At 42.3% G+C, this 23760-nt stretch overlaps 1 protein-coding gene across 4 annotated transcripts in view; it reads right to left on the reverse strand.

Moving 5' to 3' along the window:
- Positions 1–23760, reverse strand: part of LOC6594537 (5'-AMP-activated protein kinase subunit gamma-1) — a 58254-nt gene that overhangs the window by 11948 nt on the left and 22546 nt on the right. For 2 of the 4 annotated variants that reach the window (XM_026984364.1, XM_026984362.1), the window contains exons 3-6: positions 22129–22247; positions 21438–22065; positions 21243–21365; positions 15550–15586 (exon numbers count right to left, since the gene is read on the reverse strand). In XM_026984364.1, the coding sequence (XP_026840165.1) occupies positions 15550–15586; positions 21243–21365; positions 21438–22065; positions 22129–22247 (907 nt within the window). Of the gene's footprint in view, positions 1–12125; positions 12212–15549; positions 15587–15675; positions 15872–21242; positions 21366–21437; positions 22066–22128; positions 22248–23760 lie in introns of those variants that run through there. The other 2 variants (XM_026984367.1, XM_026984365.1) reach the window with 2 other exon arrangements.

A 23760-nucleotide genomic window follows, 5' to 3' on the forward strand; every position in this document is an offset into this window, starting at 1 on the left:
ATGCGCGAGTAGGTTGTATTTTTGTTGTATTTTCCCTTCTCATTATTGCGGTTGCACTCTGATGAAAAATAAATAAATGCCTAATCGATCAGAAAAATTGCCATATGCAATTCATAAAGATAATCTCGGACAATGCTTTCGACATTTTCGTCACCTGACCACACGGCTGGCAGCCTGGCTTCAGGGTCGTCGGCGTTCTAGGTGGGGGCAGCGACACATTTGTCGACTGGCAGGCTGGCTTGATCCCGTTGCGGATCTCTCTGCTCTCCATGCTGATCTGTACTTTTATCTCTCTCTTTCCGTAGGTGCGCTTGCGGTTTGCTGACTGTCAACCCTCTCTTCTCTTTCATGGGTAATTAAATAATTTTATAATGCAATAAATACGAGTAAATGTTGCTCTCCGGCATCTCTGTGTGCCAGAGGGAGACTGACTGCAGTCCGCTGATAGCTTTATAAAAAGTCCACACTTGCACACACACACACACACTTGTGCGAATCGTTTGCTTGATTTAAATAAACGGCCTTTATCTTTATCGCTATGTAAAAAAACAAACAGCGAAACACAAGAGTGAGACGAGACGGACAGGGAGAGAGAGAGATAGAGGCGAAGGTGGAGTGAAGACGCAGGCGGAGCGGGCGGCAACGGGAGCCACTTATACATAAAGCAAAGAAAAACAAAGTTAAGTTCTATTTTTACTATCAACGCAACAGCAACGAAAGCAGGGGCGGCGGCGGCGGCAGCGAATGATTGAAGAAGAAGTGTTTGATAAAAGCAAAGAGAGGAGAAGAGAGGAAAATGACAAAATAATGTCACACGAAATATTGATTGTGTTTCCATAAGTGGCTCTTGGGCAACACACTTCACAATTTAATCAAATTTTAGAGCAATTCTCGAATGACGTAGAACAAAGAAAGAGACAGAGCCATAGAGAGGCGACACACACAGAGCACAGGTTCAATTGAGGTTAAGTTGCCACCGACCGACACACGCCCCAAAGGCAGCCGCCACCATCCGCACCCGCACCCCCCTTCATTTACCGTAGTCAAATTTTGTATAAATAATGCAAAAAAATATAGTATATGATGAAACGGCCGGACGCCCACGCACACATACATATGTATGTACTTATATTCACACAGAAATACACACACAACCGAACCGCTTAGCTAAGAATACGAGCAGAGAATGAACGGCAGAATGAAAAGAACCGAGCAAAATGTGCACGTGCTGCCCGCCGCGACGCGTAAACAAGTGCCAGCGCAAGAGAGCGAGAAAAAGTGGAAGGCAGAGCAGCAGAGAGAGCAGAGAAGCAGATGGTGTTGGTGGTACTGCTGCTGCTGCCGCCCTGAGATAGCGATAACTGTGCACTCCTAAAGCTGCTCCGGCGGGAGGGGGGGTGGCCTTGAACGAGTATGCAAAAGCGAGACTGACGGGAAGAAGCCTCCTTTCATGAGCTCCCTTTCATGAGAGTGCCGCTGCATAATGGAGCATGCGGTATTCCATTAACGATTGAAAAACGTGTGAAAGAGTATCCATTTTCTTTGGCTGGCGGGCATCTCAAGGGCGTTGGACAGAGGACCGAGTGGGCCATAAATCAAGCCCAAAACTGTGACAGTCTGGGAATTCTCTTGGGTTCTTGTTATAGAAATCACATAAACTGGGCATTTCTGGACACAAGGATTAAAAGGACACTTTTAAGTATGCAATGGCTTGCCCCATTCCCCATCCCCAAAGGAGAAAGGGGATGGCAGAGAGAAAGCAATAAACTTTGGGCAAGGTCACACGAGCCCCCCAAAAATTATGACGCATGCGTGTACAGAAAGTGAAAGTATGTACAGTAGAAACTCTTCAAAAAAGGACATCACTAGATTCAAAGAGAAGTGCAGACATCTCCCATAGAGCATTCCCTGTATATGGTATATACATACATTCCCCTATGTACCAAACACACACCCATCGACAGTCTCTCCCAAAAGTCTTCCAACACTCAACGTACGCTCCTCCAAAGAAATGGCGCATTTGGGTCAAGTGTGTTAACGAAAATCTTTGATTAAAATGGCAAAAATTTCAAATCGAATATGGAGACCCCCATCGACCAGACCCCCTCTAGACGACAGGCGCCCTGATGATAAGGAATAATACATAAAAAGTACTCGTACATTTCTAAGAGATAAGATTGTTGATTGTTTGCTGAAAGAGCGGGGGGCCTTTTTGGAACCTTTTTGGTTTTTATTTACGACTCAACAAAGTAACTGCAAACTGGTATTGTAAACCGAATTCTTCTATTCTTTCCTGCCCTGAAAGTTGCTTAAATTGCAACTTACTTTGTGCTTTTCTTTATATCATTCACCTTGAACGTGATTGGGCTGTGGGATATGTGTAAATAACTATTGGAGAAGACCATGCCCTGACCACGCTCTCAACATTCCGCTTTGGGATCTGCTGAGTGTGCGATTTTTGGTAGGCAGGGGACGGACCGACCACTCCTCCAATTACACATTTTTGGCTTAAACTCAATTATTTTTGTGCTGAGTTTTGTTTGGTTGTTTGCACAGATATCACATATAGCCCCATGATTCAGTTCTGAGTATAGTATAGGAATACGAAATAGGAGAGGAGCAAATATTTGAACTGACTCCAAGTTGCCTGTAGAGTGCCAAGTGCGGAGGGTCCCCACCTAATGATATAACAATTTTGAGAGCAGAAGCTCTCCGACATAAACACTTTCGTAATACAGTTTCCAGATTACAACAGAGAATTACCAGCAATAAGGTATCTGAATCATCCGATAGTATCTCCCTCGGGCATTGTTTTCATCACGTACACCATTCTTTTCTATATTCAATTTTGATTTACATATTCATATGCCTGGAATAGAACAGGTTCAAGGTTGGAGTCGCCTTAACATTCTGCAATAATTTCCATGACTAATGAATACTTTAAGCAATTCCTGCGACGCATACGAGTGGAGTGTTGTTTTCTTCTTAATGGGTCAATTTATGGGGGAAAAAATATATAACCTTCCTGACCAACAGAAGGTGAATTGGAGAGTCATATAATCGATTACTTTCCACCCACAAAAAGGCATGAATGAAGCTCTGGCACGCTCTTCTGACCTTCCAGTGTGTCGCTGACCCTCAGTCAGGGCTTTTCTTCCTACGAATTGCACAACGGCATGCAGTTTTAGGTCATGGCCTCCGTAGAGAACTTTGAACTTTGCGCGCGGAATAGCCGCGGATGTCCTTGCCGTTGCATAATGTCTGCTGCCTTCAGCCAAGAAGAAACCCATAGAACTGTCAAACTTTTGTAAATTTCCACTTTGTTTTGCACAGTTTTCCTACCCAAAGAGATCTGCGTCTGCTATTGGTCTCCGTTTCCGCATCATTAGAGACTGCAACTGCGAGCATTGCAACCGGAAGGAAGCCCCCGGACACGTACACGTACTATTTACAACAGAACTTTATACGCTGTTTGATGTCGATGCTTCTGTTGCCATTCGTTAATTAGCTTAGTTAAACAAAAAAAAGCGGAACCCCCACGCCCCCGCACACGGAAAAGATGGCGTACAGACCGCATCGGAAGACGCACGGACGGAACCTTGACGGGGGAATTCGCGTAGAGCACAAATCGTATAAAGAAAAGTCCTTCAAATGAGTGTATATTATGTTTGTTGTTGTGGCTGCGCTGCTCTGTGGCTAATGTAATCTTGGCATCAAACGTACGAGTGCTGCGAATACAACACTCATTCGTTCATTCGAGAATCCAAATTGCTGAGCATCCGAGTATCTCATCTGCATCTCGTTGACAGCGTGGGTCAGCTGGGGGTCGATTGTTCGACCCAGGCCCCCCCCGGTGACTATGCCAATCCATCCAGCACACCCACCAGCCTCTTCACCGCACAGTCCACCCCTTTCAAACCCCGTAGTGCAGTGCGGGTGAAGCTAAACTTTTGCACTTTCAACTTAGCTGTATTTTGTCATTGAGAAAAGGTTTTCTTATCTGATAAAGTAGGGGACCCGACCCCTCTCTGATCCGCACTGATCCGAGATTTTGTCACCCAAAACTTGCCAAAATGCAATTGAAATTTAAACAGAACAGCGACTACAGAGAAGACCTTTGATGCCCTCCCATGGATGATGTCTCGACTACAATCGACTACAATCCAGTGGCAGCCGACAGACAGAGTGTCACGCGTTGGGGCTTATGTAATCGGTACACATATCGATATGGGGAGATACATATAAGATGTATGTGGAAGAGCTTCCCCAGTCCAGTGGCTGTTGGTCAGTGTTTGCAGTCGCTTGAAGCCGGTGGAAATTAGCAAATTAAATGAGAGTCGGCGGACTTGGACTTCCTCGTGGCTACAAGTGCACTCTCTCCACACTCACAGTCCACACACTCATAGTTTGTCTGGAATTCAATTAATGAGTGCAGTGCGCGTTGTCGGTCTTTCGTTTTCTGTTTGCACTTCTAATGGGGACCCACACGACATCTGATTCACATTTGCGGGTGGAGTGTGTGTGCTCCTCCTCCTCCCCCTCCTCCCCCTCCCCCTCCACACCTGAACAAATAGATAATGGAACAGAGATAGGGACAGAGTATAAGAAAGAGAAAGATAGAGGAAGGCAGGGGCTCGGCTCGACATACATAGAGCTCTATTATTAAGTGATCTTTGCACCAAAAGCTCCGCCTTTTATTCAGAGATTTCTACCTTGGATGTCCCCTCGTAAGGGCTTTCACTGCACCATCCCCACAATCTCTATATAAATATAAATACTTTGTCCATCCATCAACATTCTTGGCTTTCAAGGGGCCATAACAAATGAGATTCACGCGAGCCCCAACACACACATAATTCTCTGATTTTGTTATGTACTGTTTGACGTCAGTAAAAAGATTAAAAATAAAGAAAATGGGGAACATTTATAGATAATGGGATCCCTTGCAATAAAGCCTGTACCTCTGCATACTTCCTTCCTTTTCTATAGAGAAATCTTGCATTTTTAGGGATTAACCACGGATTATTCAGATAAAAAATCCAATAGGTTCCACTTTTTTCCTTATCTTAAGCTTCTCTTCCACCCATTTCTTATCCATTCCCGAGTACAAGTATATATTTCTCGGATCTGCCATCTACCACACATTCTGACGTCAATGGGGGGGAATGGGAATGTAAATTCATGCAAATTAGGGAGTCTTTTGGCAGCAGGTCCTCGTTTTTGCTCCACTCTCTCTGTTCTGTCTCTCCGTTCTGTCTCCGGTGCTAATTAGATTTTACGAGCCTCGTTTGCCGCCCATGTGTCCACGTGGTGTGGCAGGGACAGTTATTGAACCTGACTCTTGGCTCGAGGCCAAGATGCCTTCAAATTAAGATTGTAGATTACATGCACAATGGGAGGAATGGGTTGGCAACGGGTCCTCTTCGCTTCCCTGCTAAATGGGCAAAGATTACGACAACGCATCCCCCAGCCAAGGACAATGGGCAAAAGACAAAAGAAATGACAGGAGTGGAGGGCCAGAAGGACGAGCGACAGTCGTCAGGAATGAAAAATGAAAATGTTAATGTCAGAACATAATGAAGGAGGGACTGACAGCCAGCCCGGAAAATAATGCGCAGACACGCACGCATTTCATAAGAGGAAAACACGCAAGGAAAAATAATGAAAAGCGTGCTCTATCTACCACAAATCGATGGGTTATATCCTGTCCAGTCGTACTCCACTTTGTGGAGAAAAACCCCTTTAAAATCGGCCAACAACCTTGACGCATGTCGCAGGTGCGGCGGCGTTGCCCCTCGGTGGGGGGTGTCGGTGGCAGATAGCTTTTGCTGTTGCATTGACAACTTCCGCGTGTGCGAAAAACATAAAACTAAACAATTAGCAAAATTAACAATTACCATACGAGTGGAGGGACGCGGACTCCTCCCGCAAACATTAATTATTGCTCGGACGAGGGTTCTCCAGAGAGAGAGAGGGATCTTACAACGAATTAATTTGTTTACCAAATGGAAAGTACACTCGGTACACTGGGCGACATACATATATAGCACACACATATAGTGTGTGCGCACATATCGTATCTGGCAAATGGCAAATGCAAACGATGAGCAAACAACTAAATTGTTATTCTTTTATTATTATTTTTCGATCAACAAAAAGTCAAGACTCTGTTGTTTGCATTCTGGAATGAAATGAATGATTTCTACAGTGTATGTACTTTCAGAGGGGCTATCTAAGGAGGAGCTTCCCTCCAGGTAGCTTTCCCTGGGTCTAGAAGTGTGTTTTCTTTGCAAATATAAACCATATTCCACATTCTGTTTGCATAAGTTGCACTCTAAGAGCTGCGGGCGGGGTACGGGGGTCACAGAAGGCCAGAGGGCGTAGTGTTTACTCATTCAAGTGCGACGCAAGTTGTTGACCAATTGCTTGTCATCTGTCGATGGCAATCGAATCGAAATGTATTTGATTTTTCGTTTATCCTAGCTCCCACCCACCCTGGAAGGTATGCCATGCAGCAGCGCACCTCGGTCTGATGTGTTTCTGCATGGGATTCACTCTTAATCCCCGCTTATCGTGGACAGGAGGCAGAGACACTGGCCAGGAAGAACAAAGCACAAAGCACAGAGCACAGTGGGAAATATCTCATCGATATTCGATATTCAAAACTCAATCGTGCATGCTAATTATCGTGGCTTTCAGAGTGGGTGTGTTTGATTTTTAGCAACTCTCATGAGAGTACTCGATTTGTTTGTAAATATGTACCCGATTCTCTGTATAAATCTATAAATCTGCGTGCTAAAACCCATAAAGTGAACTGCAAAATTTGTATTTAAAATTAGCAAAACTCACAACAGACAGAGAAAAATGAGGGAAACAGGGAGACTGAAATCCACAAAATGTCACGTTTTAGGGTTTTGTTTTTCAGAGGGATATATGTGTGTATTACACGTGTACTCAAGTAATTATCCATTCAAGATGGTATAGTATATCCCTATAGCCTTAAATATTATCGGTTTACAGTGGAATGACCTGTGGAGAGCCGGTTTTTCTGAGAGTCGCTCCTAGAGAAAGCTCTATCCCATTTCTCCGAGATAGGCAGCAGACCTCTATGAATGCCACTCCCTTGAGCGTCCTACCACCTACGCCAGTCTACACTGGAAATGCCACGCGCTACCCATTAAGCTCCCATTGATAATTTGCACAATGTGTTCACATCTCCACAGATGCCTCCTTCCTGGTCCGTTACGGGACAGGATTAAGTTGCAAAAAAAGGAGAAACAAAACAGAAACAGTTCAAGGACAATTGCTTTTGTGGGTGCCAGCCAGAGTGTATTTTTTATGGGGCGTACACTCTGCTAGTGACGTGCGACAGCGAAGGTCATTCAGGAGGAGACTGGGGACTGGGGACTGCGGACTGGGGACTGCGGATTGGGGACTGCGAGACAGAGACCGTGACCGATGCGAAACGCGACCGCCTGGGGAGGATCCGCATTAAGTCCGCTTGGCGTGCAAGCAATTAACCAAGAGAAATGTATTCGTATTAGCAAGAATAGTTACGTCTTGCTCAGCCAGAAAGAGGAGAGGTTTACGAGCAATTAAGGGGAAAACGTAATTGCTGGAAATTTATGGAGAGAATATGAGAAAATTTGAACAGGATTTGCTTAGCGATACTAAGAGAGAGGAGGGGCACAGAGTTTTCGATACCATAACAAATTCTTCTAAAAGAACTTGACGATTTCTTATGGAATCCAGGGAATTGATATTATGTATGATATTGATAGAGAAGGTATAAGGGTTCTTCTCCCCTAAGATCTCTCTGGGGGCCAGCTATAAGATCTTTTTTGTGTGCTCTCCTGGAAGAGCACCCTGTATGCTAAGTGCACTCACTATATGTATGTACAATTTATGCAGCAAAAACACACGGGAGACCAGACAACAATCGCATGGTTACTTGTTGTAATTAAGGCAACACAGCAACAGAAACAGAGTAGCAGAGCAACAGAGCAACAACTGAACAGAACAACAAAATAGCAATCATCAGAGGCAGGGGCGAGGCAGAGCAGAGGCAGAGGCAGAGCAGTACTATGAAATATTTATGTTTTTCCAAGTTGAGATTATAATTGAGAAAAAAAAAACAACAACAACAATACAAATCGAAGTAAAACAGAAATTTAATTACCGTTTAAAGTAAGTTCCTCCTCTTGACCCAATTCTCAGGCGACCGACCCCATTCAATATTAAACACAAACTGAAATTCAAACAAAACAAAAGGCAGCCGCGGCAAACATCTCATCGAAAAAAAACCCGCTCGAAATACAGATCTAATCTACAAGTTCAGATCGAGAAATCGAAACCAAGAATAGAGCGGGGAAATAATTGTGTTTGAAAATGGGAAAAGTCTCTCCGAATGATTGATGAGGCGGAGAGCGTGTGCTGTAGAGTTCCCAGAGTACTCACAGACACAATATTAGATAGATGGATGCACCAAACATTTGTTTCTTTTCTGGTAAAAGTCGGAAAAGTTCAGTGAACTAATTTCATTCGGTTTTCATCAAAATGTCCACTCAAAAACACCTTCTAGTTGGAAAAGTTAATGAAGGTCAAAGGAAAATTGGGGAAAACGTTGTTCAAAAAGTCGAAAATCAGAACTATTCATATAAAATGTAGAAAACTTTTGTTAACCAAATGAAATGTGGAACGTAAACAGATTAATTTATTACATCAGGCTCTGTTCTCTATATCTAAATATCTATACTATATCATTGTTGCATTCTACGCAGCAGGTCCGCAAATGTATAATATTTGTGTTTGTTTCTGGTAATGGCATTTTCACGAATTTTCCCCACACAATTAATGTGGAAATATTTTACAAGTACTATAGTTTGTATATTTATGGGGATATATTTTAAATTAATATCTGTTCGGGGTCGTTGCCAAAAGCAACGAGGGATTGCCGTTTGGTTAACGGTTTACAGCATTCACTGTACTGTACATTCGACCATAAGCTCTGCTTGTAAATCTGTGAATTACGATCCACTGTGCCGCCGGCTGCTGCATGGCAATGACAAAGCTCTTAACACCTTCTCTCTCTCTCTCTGCCGCTCTCTCCTGCGACACCTACCGGGCTTACGACTCAAGGAGACCGTAACACACACAAACACACACGCACACACGGAACCCACATCCCGTGGTAAAAAGTCTTGGGTTCTGTCTTGAGGCTTTTGCTTTTGCGTCGCGTACTCGAAAATCAAAGCAAAATGATTGCGCCCCCCCTCTCTCTGGCGCTCTTCTCTACTATCCACCTCTCGGAGAGTGCGAAATGTGTGCTCACTCTTTCACACACCTATCAAGTGGTTGTTGTTGTCCAAAAAAGTCCAACAACAACAACAACAAAAAGCGCAACGAAGAACATTTCTGCTGCGCAATTTCTTCTTCGGCGGCGGCGTTTTCTTTCCTTCGTTTTCTGCTGGCATTCTCTGGGCATCGCTGCCTCTCTTTCCCACTCTCATGTGAGTGAAATTAAACACTTCCTCCATGATACTGTTGTTGTTCCTTTCCCTCTTTTTTTGTTTTTGTTTTCATCTCGTTTTCGTGCCGGCAAAAACAAAAGTTTTATGTAATTTTGGCTTCGGGCATAAACAAGCATGGAAGAATGCGTTAAGTAGACCATTTCGACTAAAGGATACCCATTCCTTGGTGGAATATGTCCTATGAGAGAGTGGGGATCGAAAGATGGATAAATTCTTCAAAGACAAAACCAAAAGATCTCGATAATCGCTTTAGTTTCTATAGTCTCAGAGATAGACTGTTGTTCCCCATTCATTCTGCCTTGTACACCCCTCAATTACTGGGTACAGAAAAGGTTTGGGCTTCTGAGTAATTGAAAAACATTTTCTGTGGGCCATAAATTTGAATTAGATTAGCTGGAAAATAAATACGATACGAACGAGTACGCACTGAATTTATGGATTTATTTTGATTGCTTCTACTTTATGTGTGGGTGTGGTTTCTATTAATCTGTTTACTCTATTGCTAAAATATCACAATACACACAATACACAATATCATGTTGATGTAGTTGGTTACGCTTTATAAAGGAAACCCCCCATCCCAGCGAAACAGAAACTGAAACCGAAACACTGACCTATTCCAAGTGAATTTCAATTGCTGGCCCTGTTGTGTGGGAATTTGTTTTGCGATTGAGAGACTGCTTATTATTATGATTATGAAAAGTTCTATGGGAGAAAGGTTATCAAGCAACTAATCCAGCAATTATCAGGGAAAGTCCGGGTGTACCCGGAGATCACTAATCACTAATCACAGGCCAAAAGCAGCTTTATTTTTAGTCAAAAGGAAAACAAACGGAATACAAAGAAAGAGCAAAGAACGGGAAGAATGTATGGGCAAAGATCATACGAAGAAACACCTGTGTAGCTCGTTTTCAGATCATTTGAATTTATCTAAGCTTTAATTATGGTTTATTATGCAAAACAAACCTCAATCACATCACACACAGAATCATCTCTAATCTCTATATATGTATGGCTGTTTCTATCCGAATATCTTCCCCAGAGATACGGATAAGAATGTGGTTCTGCCTGCTTACGTCACAGCACCTCATCATCCAAATCATCATCAGTTGAACAGCAGCCGATTGGCGCCTCACAGTCATAAATCAAATCTCAGCATTCCCTCTACTTTTCGCTCATTTAAATAAAAATTCAAACGAAAGAAACGAAGCGAAAATACCAATATGCTAAGCTTCAAGAAAACGCAAAAAGTAAATTGAATCAAAAACCAGCAGCCGGCAGAATATAGATTCTTTTTGCCGACACATTTGGGAACAGTTCTTGAAGAAAGTCTGCGGTTAAACGAAAGAGAGATGAAACCTTTGCCAGGATCGTTGCAAGGATTCCCAAAAAAAAAACCAAAAAACATTTACAGTGCCTGCCGGTAATACTCTCGCTCTCTAGAAATCCGGAAATCACTAGATTTGTAGCCTCAACCAAAGCTATTGCATCTTCCATTTGTTCTAGAAACTTCCATGGAGTATTTCTTGGAGTTTTCATTGGGATTTCATTGTTTTGCATTCAAACAACTACAACTCAATATTTTTGATTGTTTTTGTAAGAAGTTTAAGGAACATGTGGCCCCAGTATTCTTTCCACTCCACTTCTGTACTCATTTAAAGCATATATTTGAGTTTAAATGGTGCATATTTTAGCAGTCATAACATATGAGTCATTAAATTTTGAACCAACAGTCTCACTCTCAAAAATTATGACGGGGTTGCTTTCGGGCTCTTTGAGATCTCTGGAACTCTTTCTGGGAATTTATCCTTTAAGTAAACACACTTTCCCTACTCACTGTATCTGTATTTTGGATCTATTTTATTTATAACATTCAGTCCCATGTCAGGGGTCTTATTTTCTCTCTTCTGCTTCTGCTTCTGGTTTTTATTTTTGGTTACTTTTTTGTGCAATTACTTCGATCAATCCCCCAATCGAGCCGGGAGACAATAGATTTTAAATTTTTAAACTTTATGCAAATGTTTCCTGTGCCGCAATTTCACTCTTCCACTCTTTCGTTTTTTTGTGTAATTATTTTGTGTGCTTATATTATTTTTCGGGTTATTTGGCTAATTAGCGGGGAGGCTGCTTATCAACTTGTTTATTTTTGGTATCTGAAATTTCTTATTTCTGTATTGCCGTTTTGTGTCAATTTCTTACAGCTGTTTATGGATTATTGTTTCATATTTTCTCTCGGTTTTCACTCATTTATTTGTTGGCTTCAAAGGTTGATTGAATACACACTTTTGGGAATTCTTGGAATTTGTTTTGTTTTCACACACACACACTTTTTAGACACCGTACCGTCACCGTCCGAACACTTATGTATATCGGTATAGGATTCACTGTGATTTTATTGTTCAGTTTCGGCCATAAATTGACGGGGCTCATGCATATTCATGGATATATGTATTTGTTGTGGTGCTGCGGCGGTGAGCCGAAAATCCAGTTCTCTTTGTTTGCAACTAATTATGTTTTTCTTCTCGAATATTATAATTGTTACTGGGATAGTTATTAATTATATTCGATGTTTGCGCTGTTGCTGTGCTGACTGACCGTCGAAATATCTGAGAAATATCTCCCTGCTATCTGCGTCTCTTTCCCCACAATCACGTGGAGTTGGGCGACGACACGTAAGACGTAAGTAGACGTAAGCGTAAGGCGCGGCGCATCCGTCTCTAACGGGAGCTGAACATGAAATGAACTAAACGGAGAGCTCCACGAAACCCCATGTGGGGCGGCGCAGTCTATATATTTTTATACTTCGTGTTTATATACGAAGGTTTTTTGTCTGTGTGCAAAAACCGGCAAGCTGTTTGCCAGTGTGTGTTGTGAGTGGGGTCTCTCTCTCTCTCTCTCTCTTTACGGAAAAAGGTGAGCACAACAGAAAAACAAGCGAGCAAAGCAAACGGTGGATAGGCAAACGAAAAGATAGGTAAAATAAACCGAAACAAGAGACGAAGAGAGCGATAAGCAGAGGGAGAGAATGATTAGGGCCCTCCACGGCTTAGGGCTGTTGTCGCTTATGGGGCGTGGCACTCCACCATCAGCTGACCGCAAAACCTGATCGAAGCCACAGGGTGTATTTCAATATAAGGTAAGGCAGGCATTTCCGATCTTTTTGTTTTCTATTAAAACACCTTGATCGAAGTTGGAGGCCTCTTTCTGGAACAACATAGAGTGCACAGTATACTGTTTGCAGCCTCTGGAACTGCCACACTGATGCAAGCACTGCCCTACCTTCCATATAATATACCTTGACCAGACCCACTCTCTCTCTCTCTCTGTCCTCCATCCCTCTGTCGATTACTCAACTCTGAATTTCAGTGTGTCCGCTCTCTTTCGTTGGCTTTCCTCCACTTACAACGCATTAACATTTACATTTCTGTTATGTTTATTATTTTGTTGTTCTCCCCCATCATTCGCCCTCGTTCTAATGCTCTATCCATGGATTCTTTGTGTGTGCCGAAGCGCACGTAGGCCTAAAAGACCAGAAGCCGCCACAGCAGCAACAGCAACAATAACGCACCGAATTATTTCGCCCTTAGCATGATGTTTGCTGTCTCTGTCGCTCCAATATGGCATAAATCACCCTATCTCTGTCACCTCACGCAGCGCAGCCGCCTGCTCTAGTTCTGACTCTGTCGACTGCGAAGTCGGCGTCAATATCAAGTCGTACCCTTTACAGCGTGGGTATTGTCGTCGCTCACTCCGATCGGCTCATATGCATCTAAGAGGGTATCAAATGTTTCGCACCGAACTGTAGTTTGTCCACTTTCTGCATGTGGGCGGCGGCTTGAGAGAGACTCTCCTCTCGCAAGCCTCAGACTAAGCATAAGCTCAGGCGACAGCGGACCACAAAAACAACGACCTACACACACTGATTGTCAATGTCTGGGCTGCCTTCAAAATCAATGCCGATCGATGTTTGAGATTTGTTTGTGGGTTGCAAAAAAAATCTCGAGTTTTTTATGTGCTTTCTCTCTGCCGCTCCTTTCGCTCTGGCTCTCCTTCTCTCCTGCATTCGCTGTGTTTCAAAAATATATTACGTCATGGGCCCGTCAGACACTTGATACGAGACAGCCGGCAACCCGTAAAAGGGGTAAAACGAAATAAACACCAAAAAAGAGGAAAAACGAAAACACATGATAGAGAGAGGGATATGAAAAGAGAGAGGGGAGGGATACACGTTCAATGGTGGTTGTTGCTGTTCTCACTCTTGCTTTTGCCTGACATTGAAAATGCAGCTTAACATAAACATCAACATAAAAGCAACAAACTGCAGCCCCTGTACATGCATACACACATGCATACATCTACATATGTATGTATGTATGTACATGTGTATGAGAGACCCAGTGGTGAGACTGTCAAGGTCAGAGAGAGGGTAAAAATCCAGAATCAGCAGTAGCAACAGTTGGACTCTCTTCAAGTCCTTCACTATCGCTCTCTCTCTCTCTCTCTTCCTTTCTGTTGCACTCGCTATCTTCTGAATTGCAATGACGCCACCGAAGCAACTGTATCGGATGATAGCCATCGATGAACGATGACGTGTGTATCGCTGAAATGCAGTTCATAAATCAAAAGAGCAACAAACATTTGTTTTTTTTGGGTAAGTTGTTTTTCTCTTGCTATTTCGGAACAATAGTTTTTATTTGTTTGTTGACGACACGCTTTGTCTTGGGGTGGAAATTGCACCGACATTGCATTTTTCTTGTTATTCAAGCTATTTATAAAGTTGTTATTCGTCGTGCCATGTAACATTTCAAAACAAGAGAAAAGTGCATTTTCATTAGCTATAGAAATGGGTGTCAAGTGTTTAATGACAAGGGAGATTGATGAGGATTAAAAGGGGGATGAAAGAAAAGTACTATCGCTAAGCGTGGCAAGTGCTTAGCAGTAATCGATAGCTATCGATCGTCAGAAGAACAAAGTTTACTACAAAATCGATTACCTTCAAGATAAGCGCTTTTCTATGAGTTCTGTGAGAATACTAGATGGCATATAATAGGTTTGGTATTTCTAGTAGTATTTTATTTTAATGATAATCCATGGCAATCATTCGATTAACTTAAATTTGAATATTAATTGAATTATTAATAAACTTGTGGTATATTTCCACTCCAATTACCTTTATTAATGAAATGGAGTAAAAAGAAAACAAGAAAATATTCCACAATAACAACAGCTGCTCCCACACCTACGCAGTGGAATTGATTGCTTTATTCCCCTTATTCGTCTTCTTCTTTACAGTTATCCAAGCTTTTTCAATTGATTCGGACAGCAAATGAATTAAAATGTTGAATAGAAATAATCTTAGCACTCTGCCTGGCATTTACATATGTAAAACATATTGTTTACCTATTCAAAGCGCTCTATTTATCTACATATCTATCCGGCCGGCCCTCTGATGTTTTTCTATTTGGTCGCCACTCTTTGCACTGCTTTTCTGGCGCTCTTCTCTGCCTTTCCGGTTCTCACTGCTTTTCTGCCTCTCCTCTCTGTTAAACAAATCTTAATTCAAGCGGCTCTGCTTTTGTTTTCAATACTCTCTCATTGAGTATTATTAACTGGCTGTAACCCTTTTCTTTAGCCTCTCGTTGGAGAAGATCGTTGAAGATCTCCAAAGAGTATCAATAGTTTCGACTCTCAAAAGCCTGCCTGCCTTTTCTGGTTTTTTGCATGTGATTTTCGCTACGAACTTCTGTGGTTTTTTAGTGTTGTATTTTTTTCATTGCGTTTTATTTGTTTGTTTTGTTTTAGTTTTCGCTGTTTACTTAGGGTGTGACGCCTGTTTGAGTGAGTGAGTGAGACTCTGCTTTACTTTTTGTTTAAATTTCAAAGTCAAGGTTAAATTTTTTGATAGAATGGGTTGTTTTGGCTAGAAATTGGGTTAGTATTTATACGAAATCTGGTACTTGCTGTTCTTAATTATCGCTTAATGCATATAAATTAGAGTTTATTTAAGCGTTTTACTTACTTTGTACAGCCAATTGTTGTTGATGCGCCGCAGCGCGCTGTAAAAAAAGATAGAAAAAATCAAATAAATACAAATAGAAATAAATAATTGAAATTCACAATCCCAAATGTAACCTCTTCTGCTTACGCTGTTCGACAACATGGCCCTGATTCCTGGTAGCGACTGTACATCCAGGGAATGACTGCGCCCCCGCCGCGTCTTAGTGGTGGGTGAGACGGGCGGAGGACCTGGCGAAGACGAGGCCGCACTGCTTGAGTGCGTGTGGCGGTAGATCCAGCGCTTGACCGCTGACATTTTGGTTAGGGCTTTAATTTAAGTTTTGTAAGGCTATGATCCGGATTTATCTTAGATATCAGCTCAATTGTCTCGTTTTCATATTTATTAAGATTTTACTTCTTTTTTAATTTTGTATTTCACTGCGAAACTATAATTTCAAATTCAAATTGGAATTCAAAAAGCACACTGCTTAGCGGTTGCGAGCGGTAATCACTGCTTAGAACTGCTTCGAACTGCTTGAAATGTGCGTACTTCCTCTACTTAGCAACAGGTGGCACCAGTTTGCGGTTAGCATTTATTTAATTTGTTTTTCTTTTTCCCTTTTATTGCTTTTATTACACAAAAATCACAAGTTGTAAAACATTTTTGATTGCCTTTAATATTTTCAGTCATAAATTATTTAAATTTGCTGGATTTTTCCCGCCGGGAGTAAATTTATGTATATTTTTTATGTGCCCTTCAAGATATTTTTTCGTTTTCCCTTGCGGAAATGTGAAAATAAATGAAATAATTGTCGACCATGATTGAGGAGAGAGATTTCCCCACACTTAGTACGCCAGAGAAATATACATATAAGTATTCTTCAGCTTTCTTTTCTCAACCCCACAAATTAATCCTTGACCCCGAACTCTTTTAATTGAGAAAATAAGAACAAAGTATATTTGATGACGCATTAAAGTTGATTGAACGCGGAGCAAAAAAAGTTCATTGCATTTGAAGGGAGGTGGGTGGCGTGGCCACGCCTCATCTGTTGATTGCTACTGTCGTGTGCTGTCGCGTAATTGAAATTGACAAAAACTTTGATTGAAAGGTGCACACCACGAATGCGACACGAGACTAGAGGCTGCTGGGCTGGGATTCCAAGCGAGTGGAACGGAATCGAATCCAATTCCCCCATTCGATTGAATTGAAGAGCAGTCAAAGCCCCAGAAGTAGCCACAGGGAGCAGACGAGACGCGCGAGAACAGGTAGCGTTCTGCTGGGTCAAGGGCAAGCAGTGTTCCGAGAAATACCGTGAACTGCTTGCAGTCAGAGGATTAACTGCTTGCAGGAGGGATCTTAGTGGTTTTCGACTCTCTTTTCTCTTTACATACCAAATTTGTTAAATACATCAATTTACAATTGCCAAACAGAGAACACACGTTAATCTGATTCAAGGATTCCCAACAGAACGGAAACATTTCTGCTATTTCAGCGCCCAAAGTGAATTACTGACTGAGGACTGATTGCCAAGCTCTAGACAATTTATAAGCCCTTCAAATGAATATACGCAATAATTCCAATCACGAAACCTGTCTAGTCTACCGTCAAAGTCCCTCAGAATTGGGAAATATCATAGTCGTCTCTCGGATATTACGACTCTTCCCCAGAGAAAAAGAGCAGAGGTCATTTCGTAAAGGGAAAAAAACAGAAATTTTGCAGTGTTTTTTCTACAATAATTTTGTTTGATGGTTTTTTGTGTGTGACTTTGTTTGTCACGACACGTTTTCCATATAAATATTTCAACTATTTTTAGGCCTTTCTATGGACTCTGAGCACTTGACGAATTGTGCATTTTGTTGGCATTTCTATAGTCAATATTTGTTGGAGAAATGTGCGCAAAATTGAATAAATAAACACACAGTCATTAACGTTAATTAGCTGCCCAGAACAAAAACAACTAAAAACGTAGACAAAACAATGCGCCAGTAAAGGGAAACAAAATGTTTCACCAAAGGGTTTCGCACGAGGGACCGCTGATGTTGGTTATAAATCATTTTGGGTTCCATTTATAATGCCTTCTCGATTGGCAGACTGCCAAAAAAATAAGGCTCAAGAGAGCTGTTGGATTTAGAAGATTTCGTTTAGCAAAAAGCCGCTAATAAAAGGCGTGTTAATTAAAACGCACGCAGTAGACTACGTAGATCTCAAAATAAGCTTTTGATCGATTCTTTTTGGATGGTTTGGAGCTCTAATCGAACTCCGATGTCACGTTTTTATCGAGGCACGGGATTGACCATAGAATTTCCAGAGACCCTTTCGAATGGTGACGAAATATTGCAGGGAATGTTGTGGATAGATTATAGATGGGTCCCTGAATTAGGAAATGGTTTGAAGATCGTGCATGACACCTTTCTGCATAAAATATTCACAGCATACTTCTTGTGCCAAGGAATATATGTATATTCCCTCATTGGTAGTTGTAAAAGAAACCAATCAAATGCCATAAAACTCTTCCCAACTGCTCATTTGGTCATAACCACTTCCAAACATGACAAAAATTCCCAATTAAACAACAGAGAAAATTGCCAATACTATATATTTATATATATGTAGGCAGAGGGAGACCCGCTGTCGCCATAAAACAATACTTCCCAAAAGCCAAAAACACTTGCCGCCTAGTTGTGCCTGTCAAGTGGTCGACCTCCAAGCAAATAGAAATAATAAGCAACAATAACTAGATACATACACAAGTGTAGATACTATAGATAAATAGAGTGTGGATCCCAGGACGGGCCAAAAGTGTTTGGCTTTTGACAGATGATTGATTAACAAGCAGAATACAAAGAGTGAAATGCCACCAAAAATAGAAATAATTACACAAATTCCTTGTGTGACACTTTTTTTTTACTTTCATTTCATTTCCTTGTGGTCTGAGATCTGAGATCTGGAAAGCGCAACATATCTGTGGGGGTATCTGCCAAATAAGGAAGGTGGCTGATTGTATTTATTGTTTCTTGATTTGATTTAGAGCCAGAAATCTATTCAGTAATCAGTGGCAGATATTGGAGAGAGTACGAGTATATATTCTACTGTATTCCCATTCTATCTCTCTTTCCACCGCTCTTATCTTATCTCTCTGTCTGTCTTCCGCTGTGTATTCTAAATTCTAAATTAAATGTTGATAATATTTTGTTCTCTAGCGTTTTCTTTTTGCAAATAATACTACGAGTATTGTTCTTATCGGAGGCCCTGAAAAGTTGGCTAAGCCTGGAAAAAGGGTTTTATGAGTGTGATATCATCTGTTTATTAGCCGTAAAACAGTCACCAGCGAATGACCAGGAAAAGATCAAACAAAACAAATATTATTGAATGGAAAGATTTGTGTTCCATCAGAAACGATAATTATTAGAAAAACTATTGGCAAACGATCGATCACTGAAGATCCCTGAGGAGGAGAAAATATTCTGTGACTATTTAATTTCAACAAAATGTCCATTCTACGAAATTTGGCACAAATTGTGGGGAAAGTACATATACAGCAGGTACAAAGGTCAGTTTTTATTTCAACAACAAGAACATTTGCTCGGGAAACATATTCTGTATCCGATTATTCCAATTATAGACTATATAATGCGCACAATAAATAAAAATAAAGCAAGCTCTGTTGAGTGGACACGTGCCTAAGATGTACAATATTTATTGAAGCTTCAGTCAGCAGTCCACCAGGAGAATCCGAAGAGATTCTTACAGAAGAGATCTTCCCAAGATCTAGTCAATATAAAGATCTTTTTTATACGAGAAACGTTTTTGTCTAGCCACACGACAGGCCGAAAATGCGAAATTTATGGAATCTATGCACGAGCCTTGTCATTGAGCCAAGAAGTCAAGAACGTCCAAGAACAAGTGTTACCCTTCAGCCTCTCTCCTCTTCTACCCCTCGGCTGGCTACCCTTCTGTCCAATATGTTGGACACTTAACAAATTAGCGACTAAAGAAATGGTTTAAAGGCCTTAAACAAAACACAGCAAAAGTCAGCGACAAAACAAAACGCGACAGAAATTATTTAGCAAATTTCACGAATACGATAATAGAGCAATAATCACAACAACAAAAAGAACAGAAAACACACACACACAAACACAACACACAGATACACACTCATACACTGATAAAGATCACATGTTGGCCATTTATTGTGTTGGGTCTTTTGGCGTATTTCGCATTCATTTTCCATGCCTTATAGATTGTGTTTAATTAAATAAATATGTAACAGACTCTCTAGACTAGATAATTAATATATGCACAAAATATGGGGCACTTCTGCCCCTCTACCCCCCCCGTCTCTTGTTCTTCTTTTTGTCTTTGAACTTGAAAATTGAATTTTGTGAAGGAGGAAGTCCGACGAAATCCACGCGGGGAACTTTGCAATCAAATCTAATTGTGGCGGCACATTAGAACTAAAATGGCAACAACAAAATGGAATAGAATTAAATAATCTTTAAATACACTTAAAGAAAAAGAATGGCCATAAATCAAAGGGGGAGCGGCGGGAAATTTTATGTATTTTTGGAGACACTTTTTCCGACACTTTTCAGCCATAAATTTGATAAGGCAGCGCACATTCAATTAGAGATCATTTCAAGCGGCATATTTCACTCCATTTTTCACTAGCTTTTCTTCGTTTAAACACAATACAAAACCAACGCATAAATACAGGAAACTTCTGGAAACGCGATTTATACATTTAATCCGACGAATATATTTTTTATTATAAATTATTTTTTTCTGTTTTTGTTAGCTTTAGCGAAACAGAAGGAAACAGAACTCTCGAGCCGTCCAAATGGAAATGCAATTGGAAATCAAGTAAAACACACAGAAGAGAAGAAAACGATGGCGGCAGAAACAGCGACGCTGGCGTATACGTAATGCATGTGTCCGTGTGTGTTAAAAACAGAAAACAGCTGAGAGAGCGGTATCAGCAAGCAGAGTGTAGAGAGAGAGAGAGGGAGAGTGAGAAAGCAGAACAGCTGATGCAATGATCACCTGTTGGCGGAGAGACATAGACAGGGAGTTAGAGAGAGCGAGAGAGAGAGAGGGAGGGAGGGAGGCTGAATGCATTGAAACAAGGATGTGCGGACGTCGCAAGAGAAGGAGAGAGTGGCACGCACGGGTCGGTCGCTTGTTGTTGTCTCTCTATCTGATAAGAAATATATGGGTTTTTGTGTTCTTTATCGAAGCTTATCAATCAAATCGGCAAATCAGAAATTTGCTCACAAATTATTTATAGATTGCGAGCCAATAAGCGATTATTAATGACGATTCATCGTCGATAAGAATGGTACATGCGAGAGGAGGAATTTGATTACGAGAGACAGGCTGGCATTCATACTGGCGGGGCAAAATGTGTGAGGGCGTGTGTACAACATTTAATCTGATAAAGCAATCAATACATAGGGATCTATAGATCTCTGAACCAAAACAAAACAAAAGAGAGGCACACTGGCACCTTCTATTGTTCAATTTATGAAGTTTCCCCCCTTGAAATTACTAGCGCCATCTACTTTTCAGAGTAGTAAGTCAAGTAAAATCCACAACGTTATCAGGGCGCCACTAAAGTACTACATGGGTATGTAAGTAACATGTAAAATTCAGCGGGCAGTGTGTTCCTAACTATTTCTATATTTTTTCTCTTAAATAAAAAGGTCTCCACTCACCGCTTTACGTTTGTCCGCTTCACTGACGGCCGAATTGGAGCGATGCCGGAACAGATCCATCACCTTGGTCATAGGCGAGCGTTGCGTTGCATTCGGACGCACTGCCGTCACCGTGTGGTAATACTGGAGAACGGAATGGAATTGGAATACGGTTAAGGAGATCCCTCAAAGGGAGAACTGCATCGCAAGACTCACCTGCGCGTCGCTACCCTGATGCGGATGGGCGCTGCCATCTTTGTACTTGCTTTTCGCAGACACTGTGCCATCGGCATTGGTTATCGTCACGGCGGGATGCTGGCGGTGGCCAAAGTTCTGCATTGCCACCTTCATCGAGTTCATAAGGCCTGCCCCGGCACCCCCAGCTCCCGCTCCCGCCGCCGCCGCCCCTGCCCCACCTGCTGCAGTGGCAGCGGCGCCGGAGACAGGTGTTGGTCCTCCGCCGGACACGGAGTACGTGCTGCTGCCGGCACTGCTGTCCGCCGAGGAGGGATCCAGCAGATGCTTCTCCTTCTGCCGCTTGGCATCCGACTTGGCGCGCGGCCGGAACACATCGAAGATCGTGGGCCGACGATTGGGCGACGCGATGCCATGGACTGTGGACTGATTGAGCACCGGCGAGTCCTCGCCGCTGCGCCTCCGCTCCAGGGAACCGGAACGCGAGCCTCCACCGACTCCCGACATGCGCTCGGTGCTGCGTGAGATCTTTTCGCTGTGGCGATTAAATTTCTCCAACTTGGCGGCCTCCCGCTCGATCCGTCGCGCTGTCTCGCGCTCCATTTTGCGGGCCTCCTTCTCCCTGCGGGATTGCTCCTTCTCTTGGCGGCTAAAAATGAGTGAAATTAGTGTTTGTTTCAGTGATAATCTGGGGCGAGTATTCTCCACTTACCGCTGCTCCTTTTCCATCTTTTTGTAGGCCTTTTTCGCCGCCTTGGCATTGGGTTCTGCGGGTGCGCTTGAAGGCCGAGATCCTGGCGGACGGCTTCCTGCGGCCGAGCCATCCTGCTCCTGAAAGCGAACATGACGTTTTTGAGTTTGTGTCGGAATTGGATTGAGATTTGGTTTGGTTTCAGTGGGAGATTCTCTTGGTGCCGGAGTCTCTGGTGTTTCTGGCATGTTTCTGGCGTTGCGGCCAAAGACAAACTGAAAACGGAGGGCCCCAGCAATTATCCTTTCGCCGACTACTATTCCTTTCTAGCTGCTGTCTGCAATTATGCCGAATTGTCTACAAACACAATTTATTCCCCACGTAAAAGCCACTTTCCCTAAAGAAGAGGAGAGAGGAGAGGAGGGACAACAATTGGATCTGACGACACCCGATGCGATTCCTTTAATTGAAGCAACAAGAAAGAAGCGAAGGAAGGACCTCTCCTCCCGCGGCGCCTTCAATCGAATCGAATCTAATCAATTAATTTATGATTACGCAAAGTTAGACTCAAATGTGGGCCAAAGGACCACAGTGGCTGTGGACGATATGGTCACAGAAGCTGTTGCTATAGAAAAATCTCGTTTATCAGATCCAAGAGGAAATTCTAGAGGACTCCATAATGAAGATAGAACAGGGAATTCAATTTAAGGCCTTTACTGTGTGGTCTTTTGATATTCTGGTATTTAACATGTGTTCTGTCTGAGATCTCTAGCACATCTGTAGACCGCCTCTTTAGACCTAGTTTTAACACAACAAAAAAAAACCTTATGGTAGAGCCAAAAGTGCTTTAATTGTTCATCTGCATTAAACTCTAACAACTTTCACAAACTTAAAAAGCCACACATTTAGCAGATTTTAGAGCCGAAAAACACCGCATCAGAGATCTGCAGACCCAAAAGAGTCGAAAGCAAAGTAAAATCCGCAGACAGCCTCAAATTTTAGCCTCAAAGATCTCCAAAATCGAAAGGTGCCTCCTCCCCACCTGTATTTGAGTTTATTTTTAGCAAAAACTACAAAGAAATTCGAGCCGCAATAAGGCCCGACCCGAAACGAGCCCTGTTTTCATTGGTTTTCATTAACAAACTGCAAAGTCACGTGCCCCCGAGGGCCATACGACCGAATGTCGATGAGCTAACGTCTGGGGTCTGGCGTTCCCCTCAAAGTGGGTTACAAAAAAGACGAGAAAAAAAACCAGAAGCCGAAGCTCTGCATCTTCAGGAAAAAGTGGGGCATGGGGCAGGGCATCAGCTGTTCTCGGCTGGCGTCTAAATCAATATTTAAACAGCTCTAAAAGTGATTTTGATACAGGAGAAGGGGGTGTGGGGGGGAAATGGACTTCCTCTGGCGATTGCGATTACGATTATAGGTGGGATAGGGGTCTTATAGCCGTTTCAGGGAGTGCCACAGCCGCAGAAGAGGGGAAAAGGCCGCCCCTCATTGACGTCATTGTTTGTCCAAGAGAGAACAGGTAAATACTCCTCCCCTATATACTCGAGCGATATGGAAATGATATAGATATGTATGTAGTATATGTATGGTTCTCGCATTCCGTCAAAGCAAATAAGAAATGGAAGCGACCCTCTGCGAGGGAAC

The sequence above is a fragment of the Drosophila persimilis genome, unplaced genomic scaffold (genome assembly GCF_003286085.1).
Source record: "Drosophila persimilis strain 14011-0111.01,24,50 unplaced genomic scaffold, DperRS2 tig00000000-arrow-pilon, whole genome shotgun sequence".
NCBI lineage: Eukaryota > Metazoa > Arthropoda > Insecta > Diptera > Drosophilidae > Drosophila > Drosophila persimilis.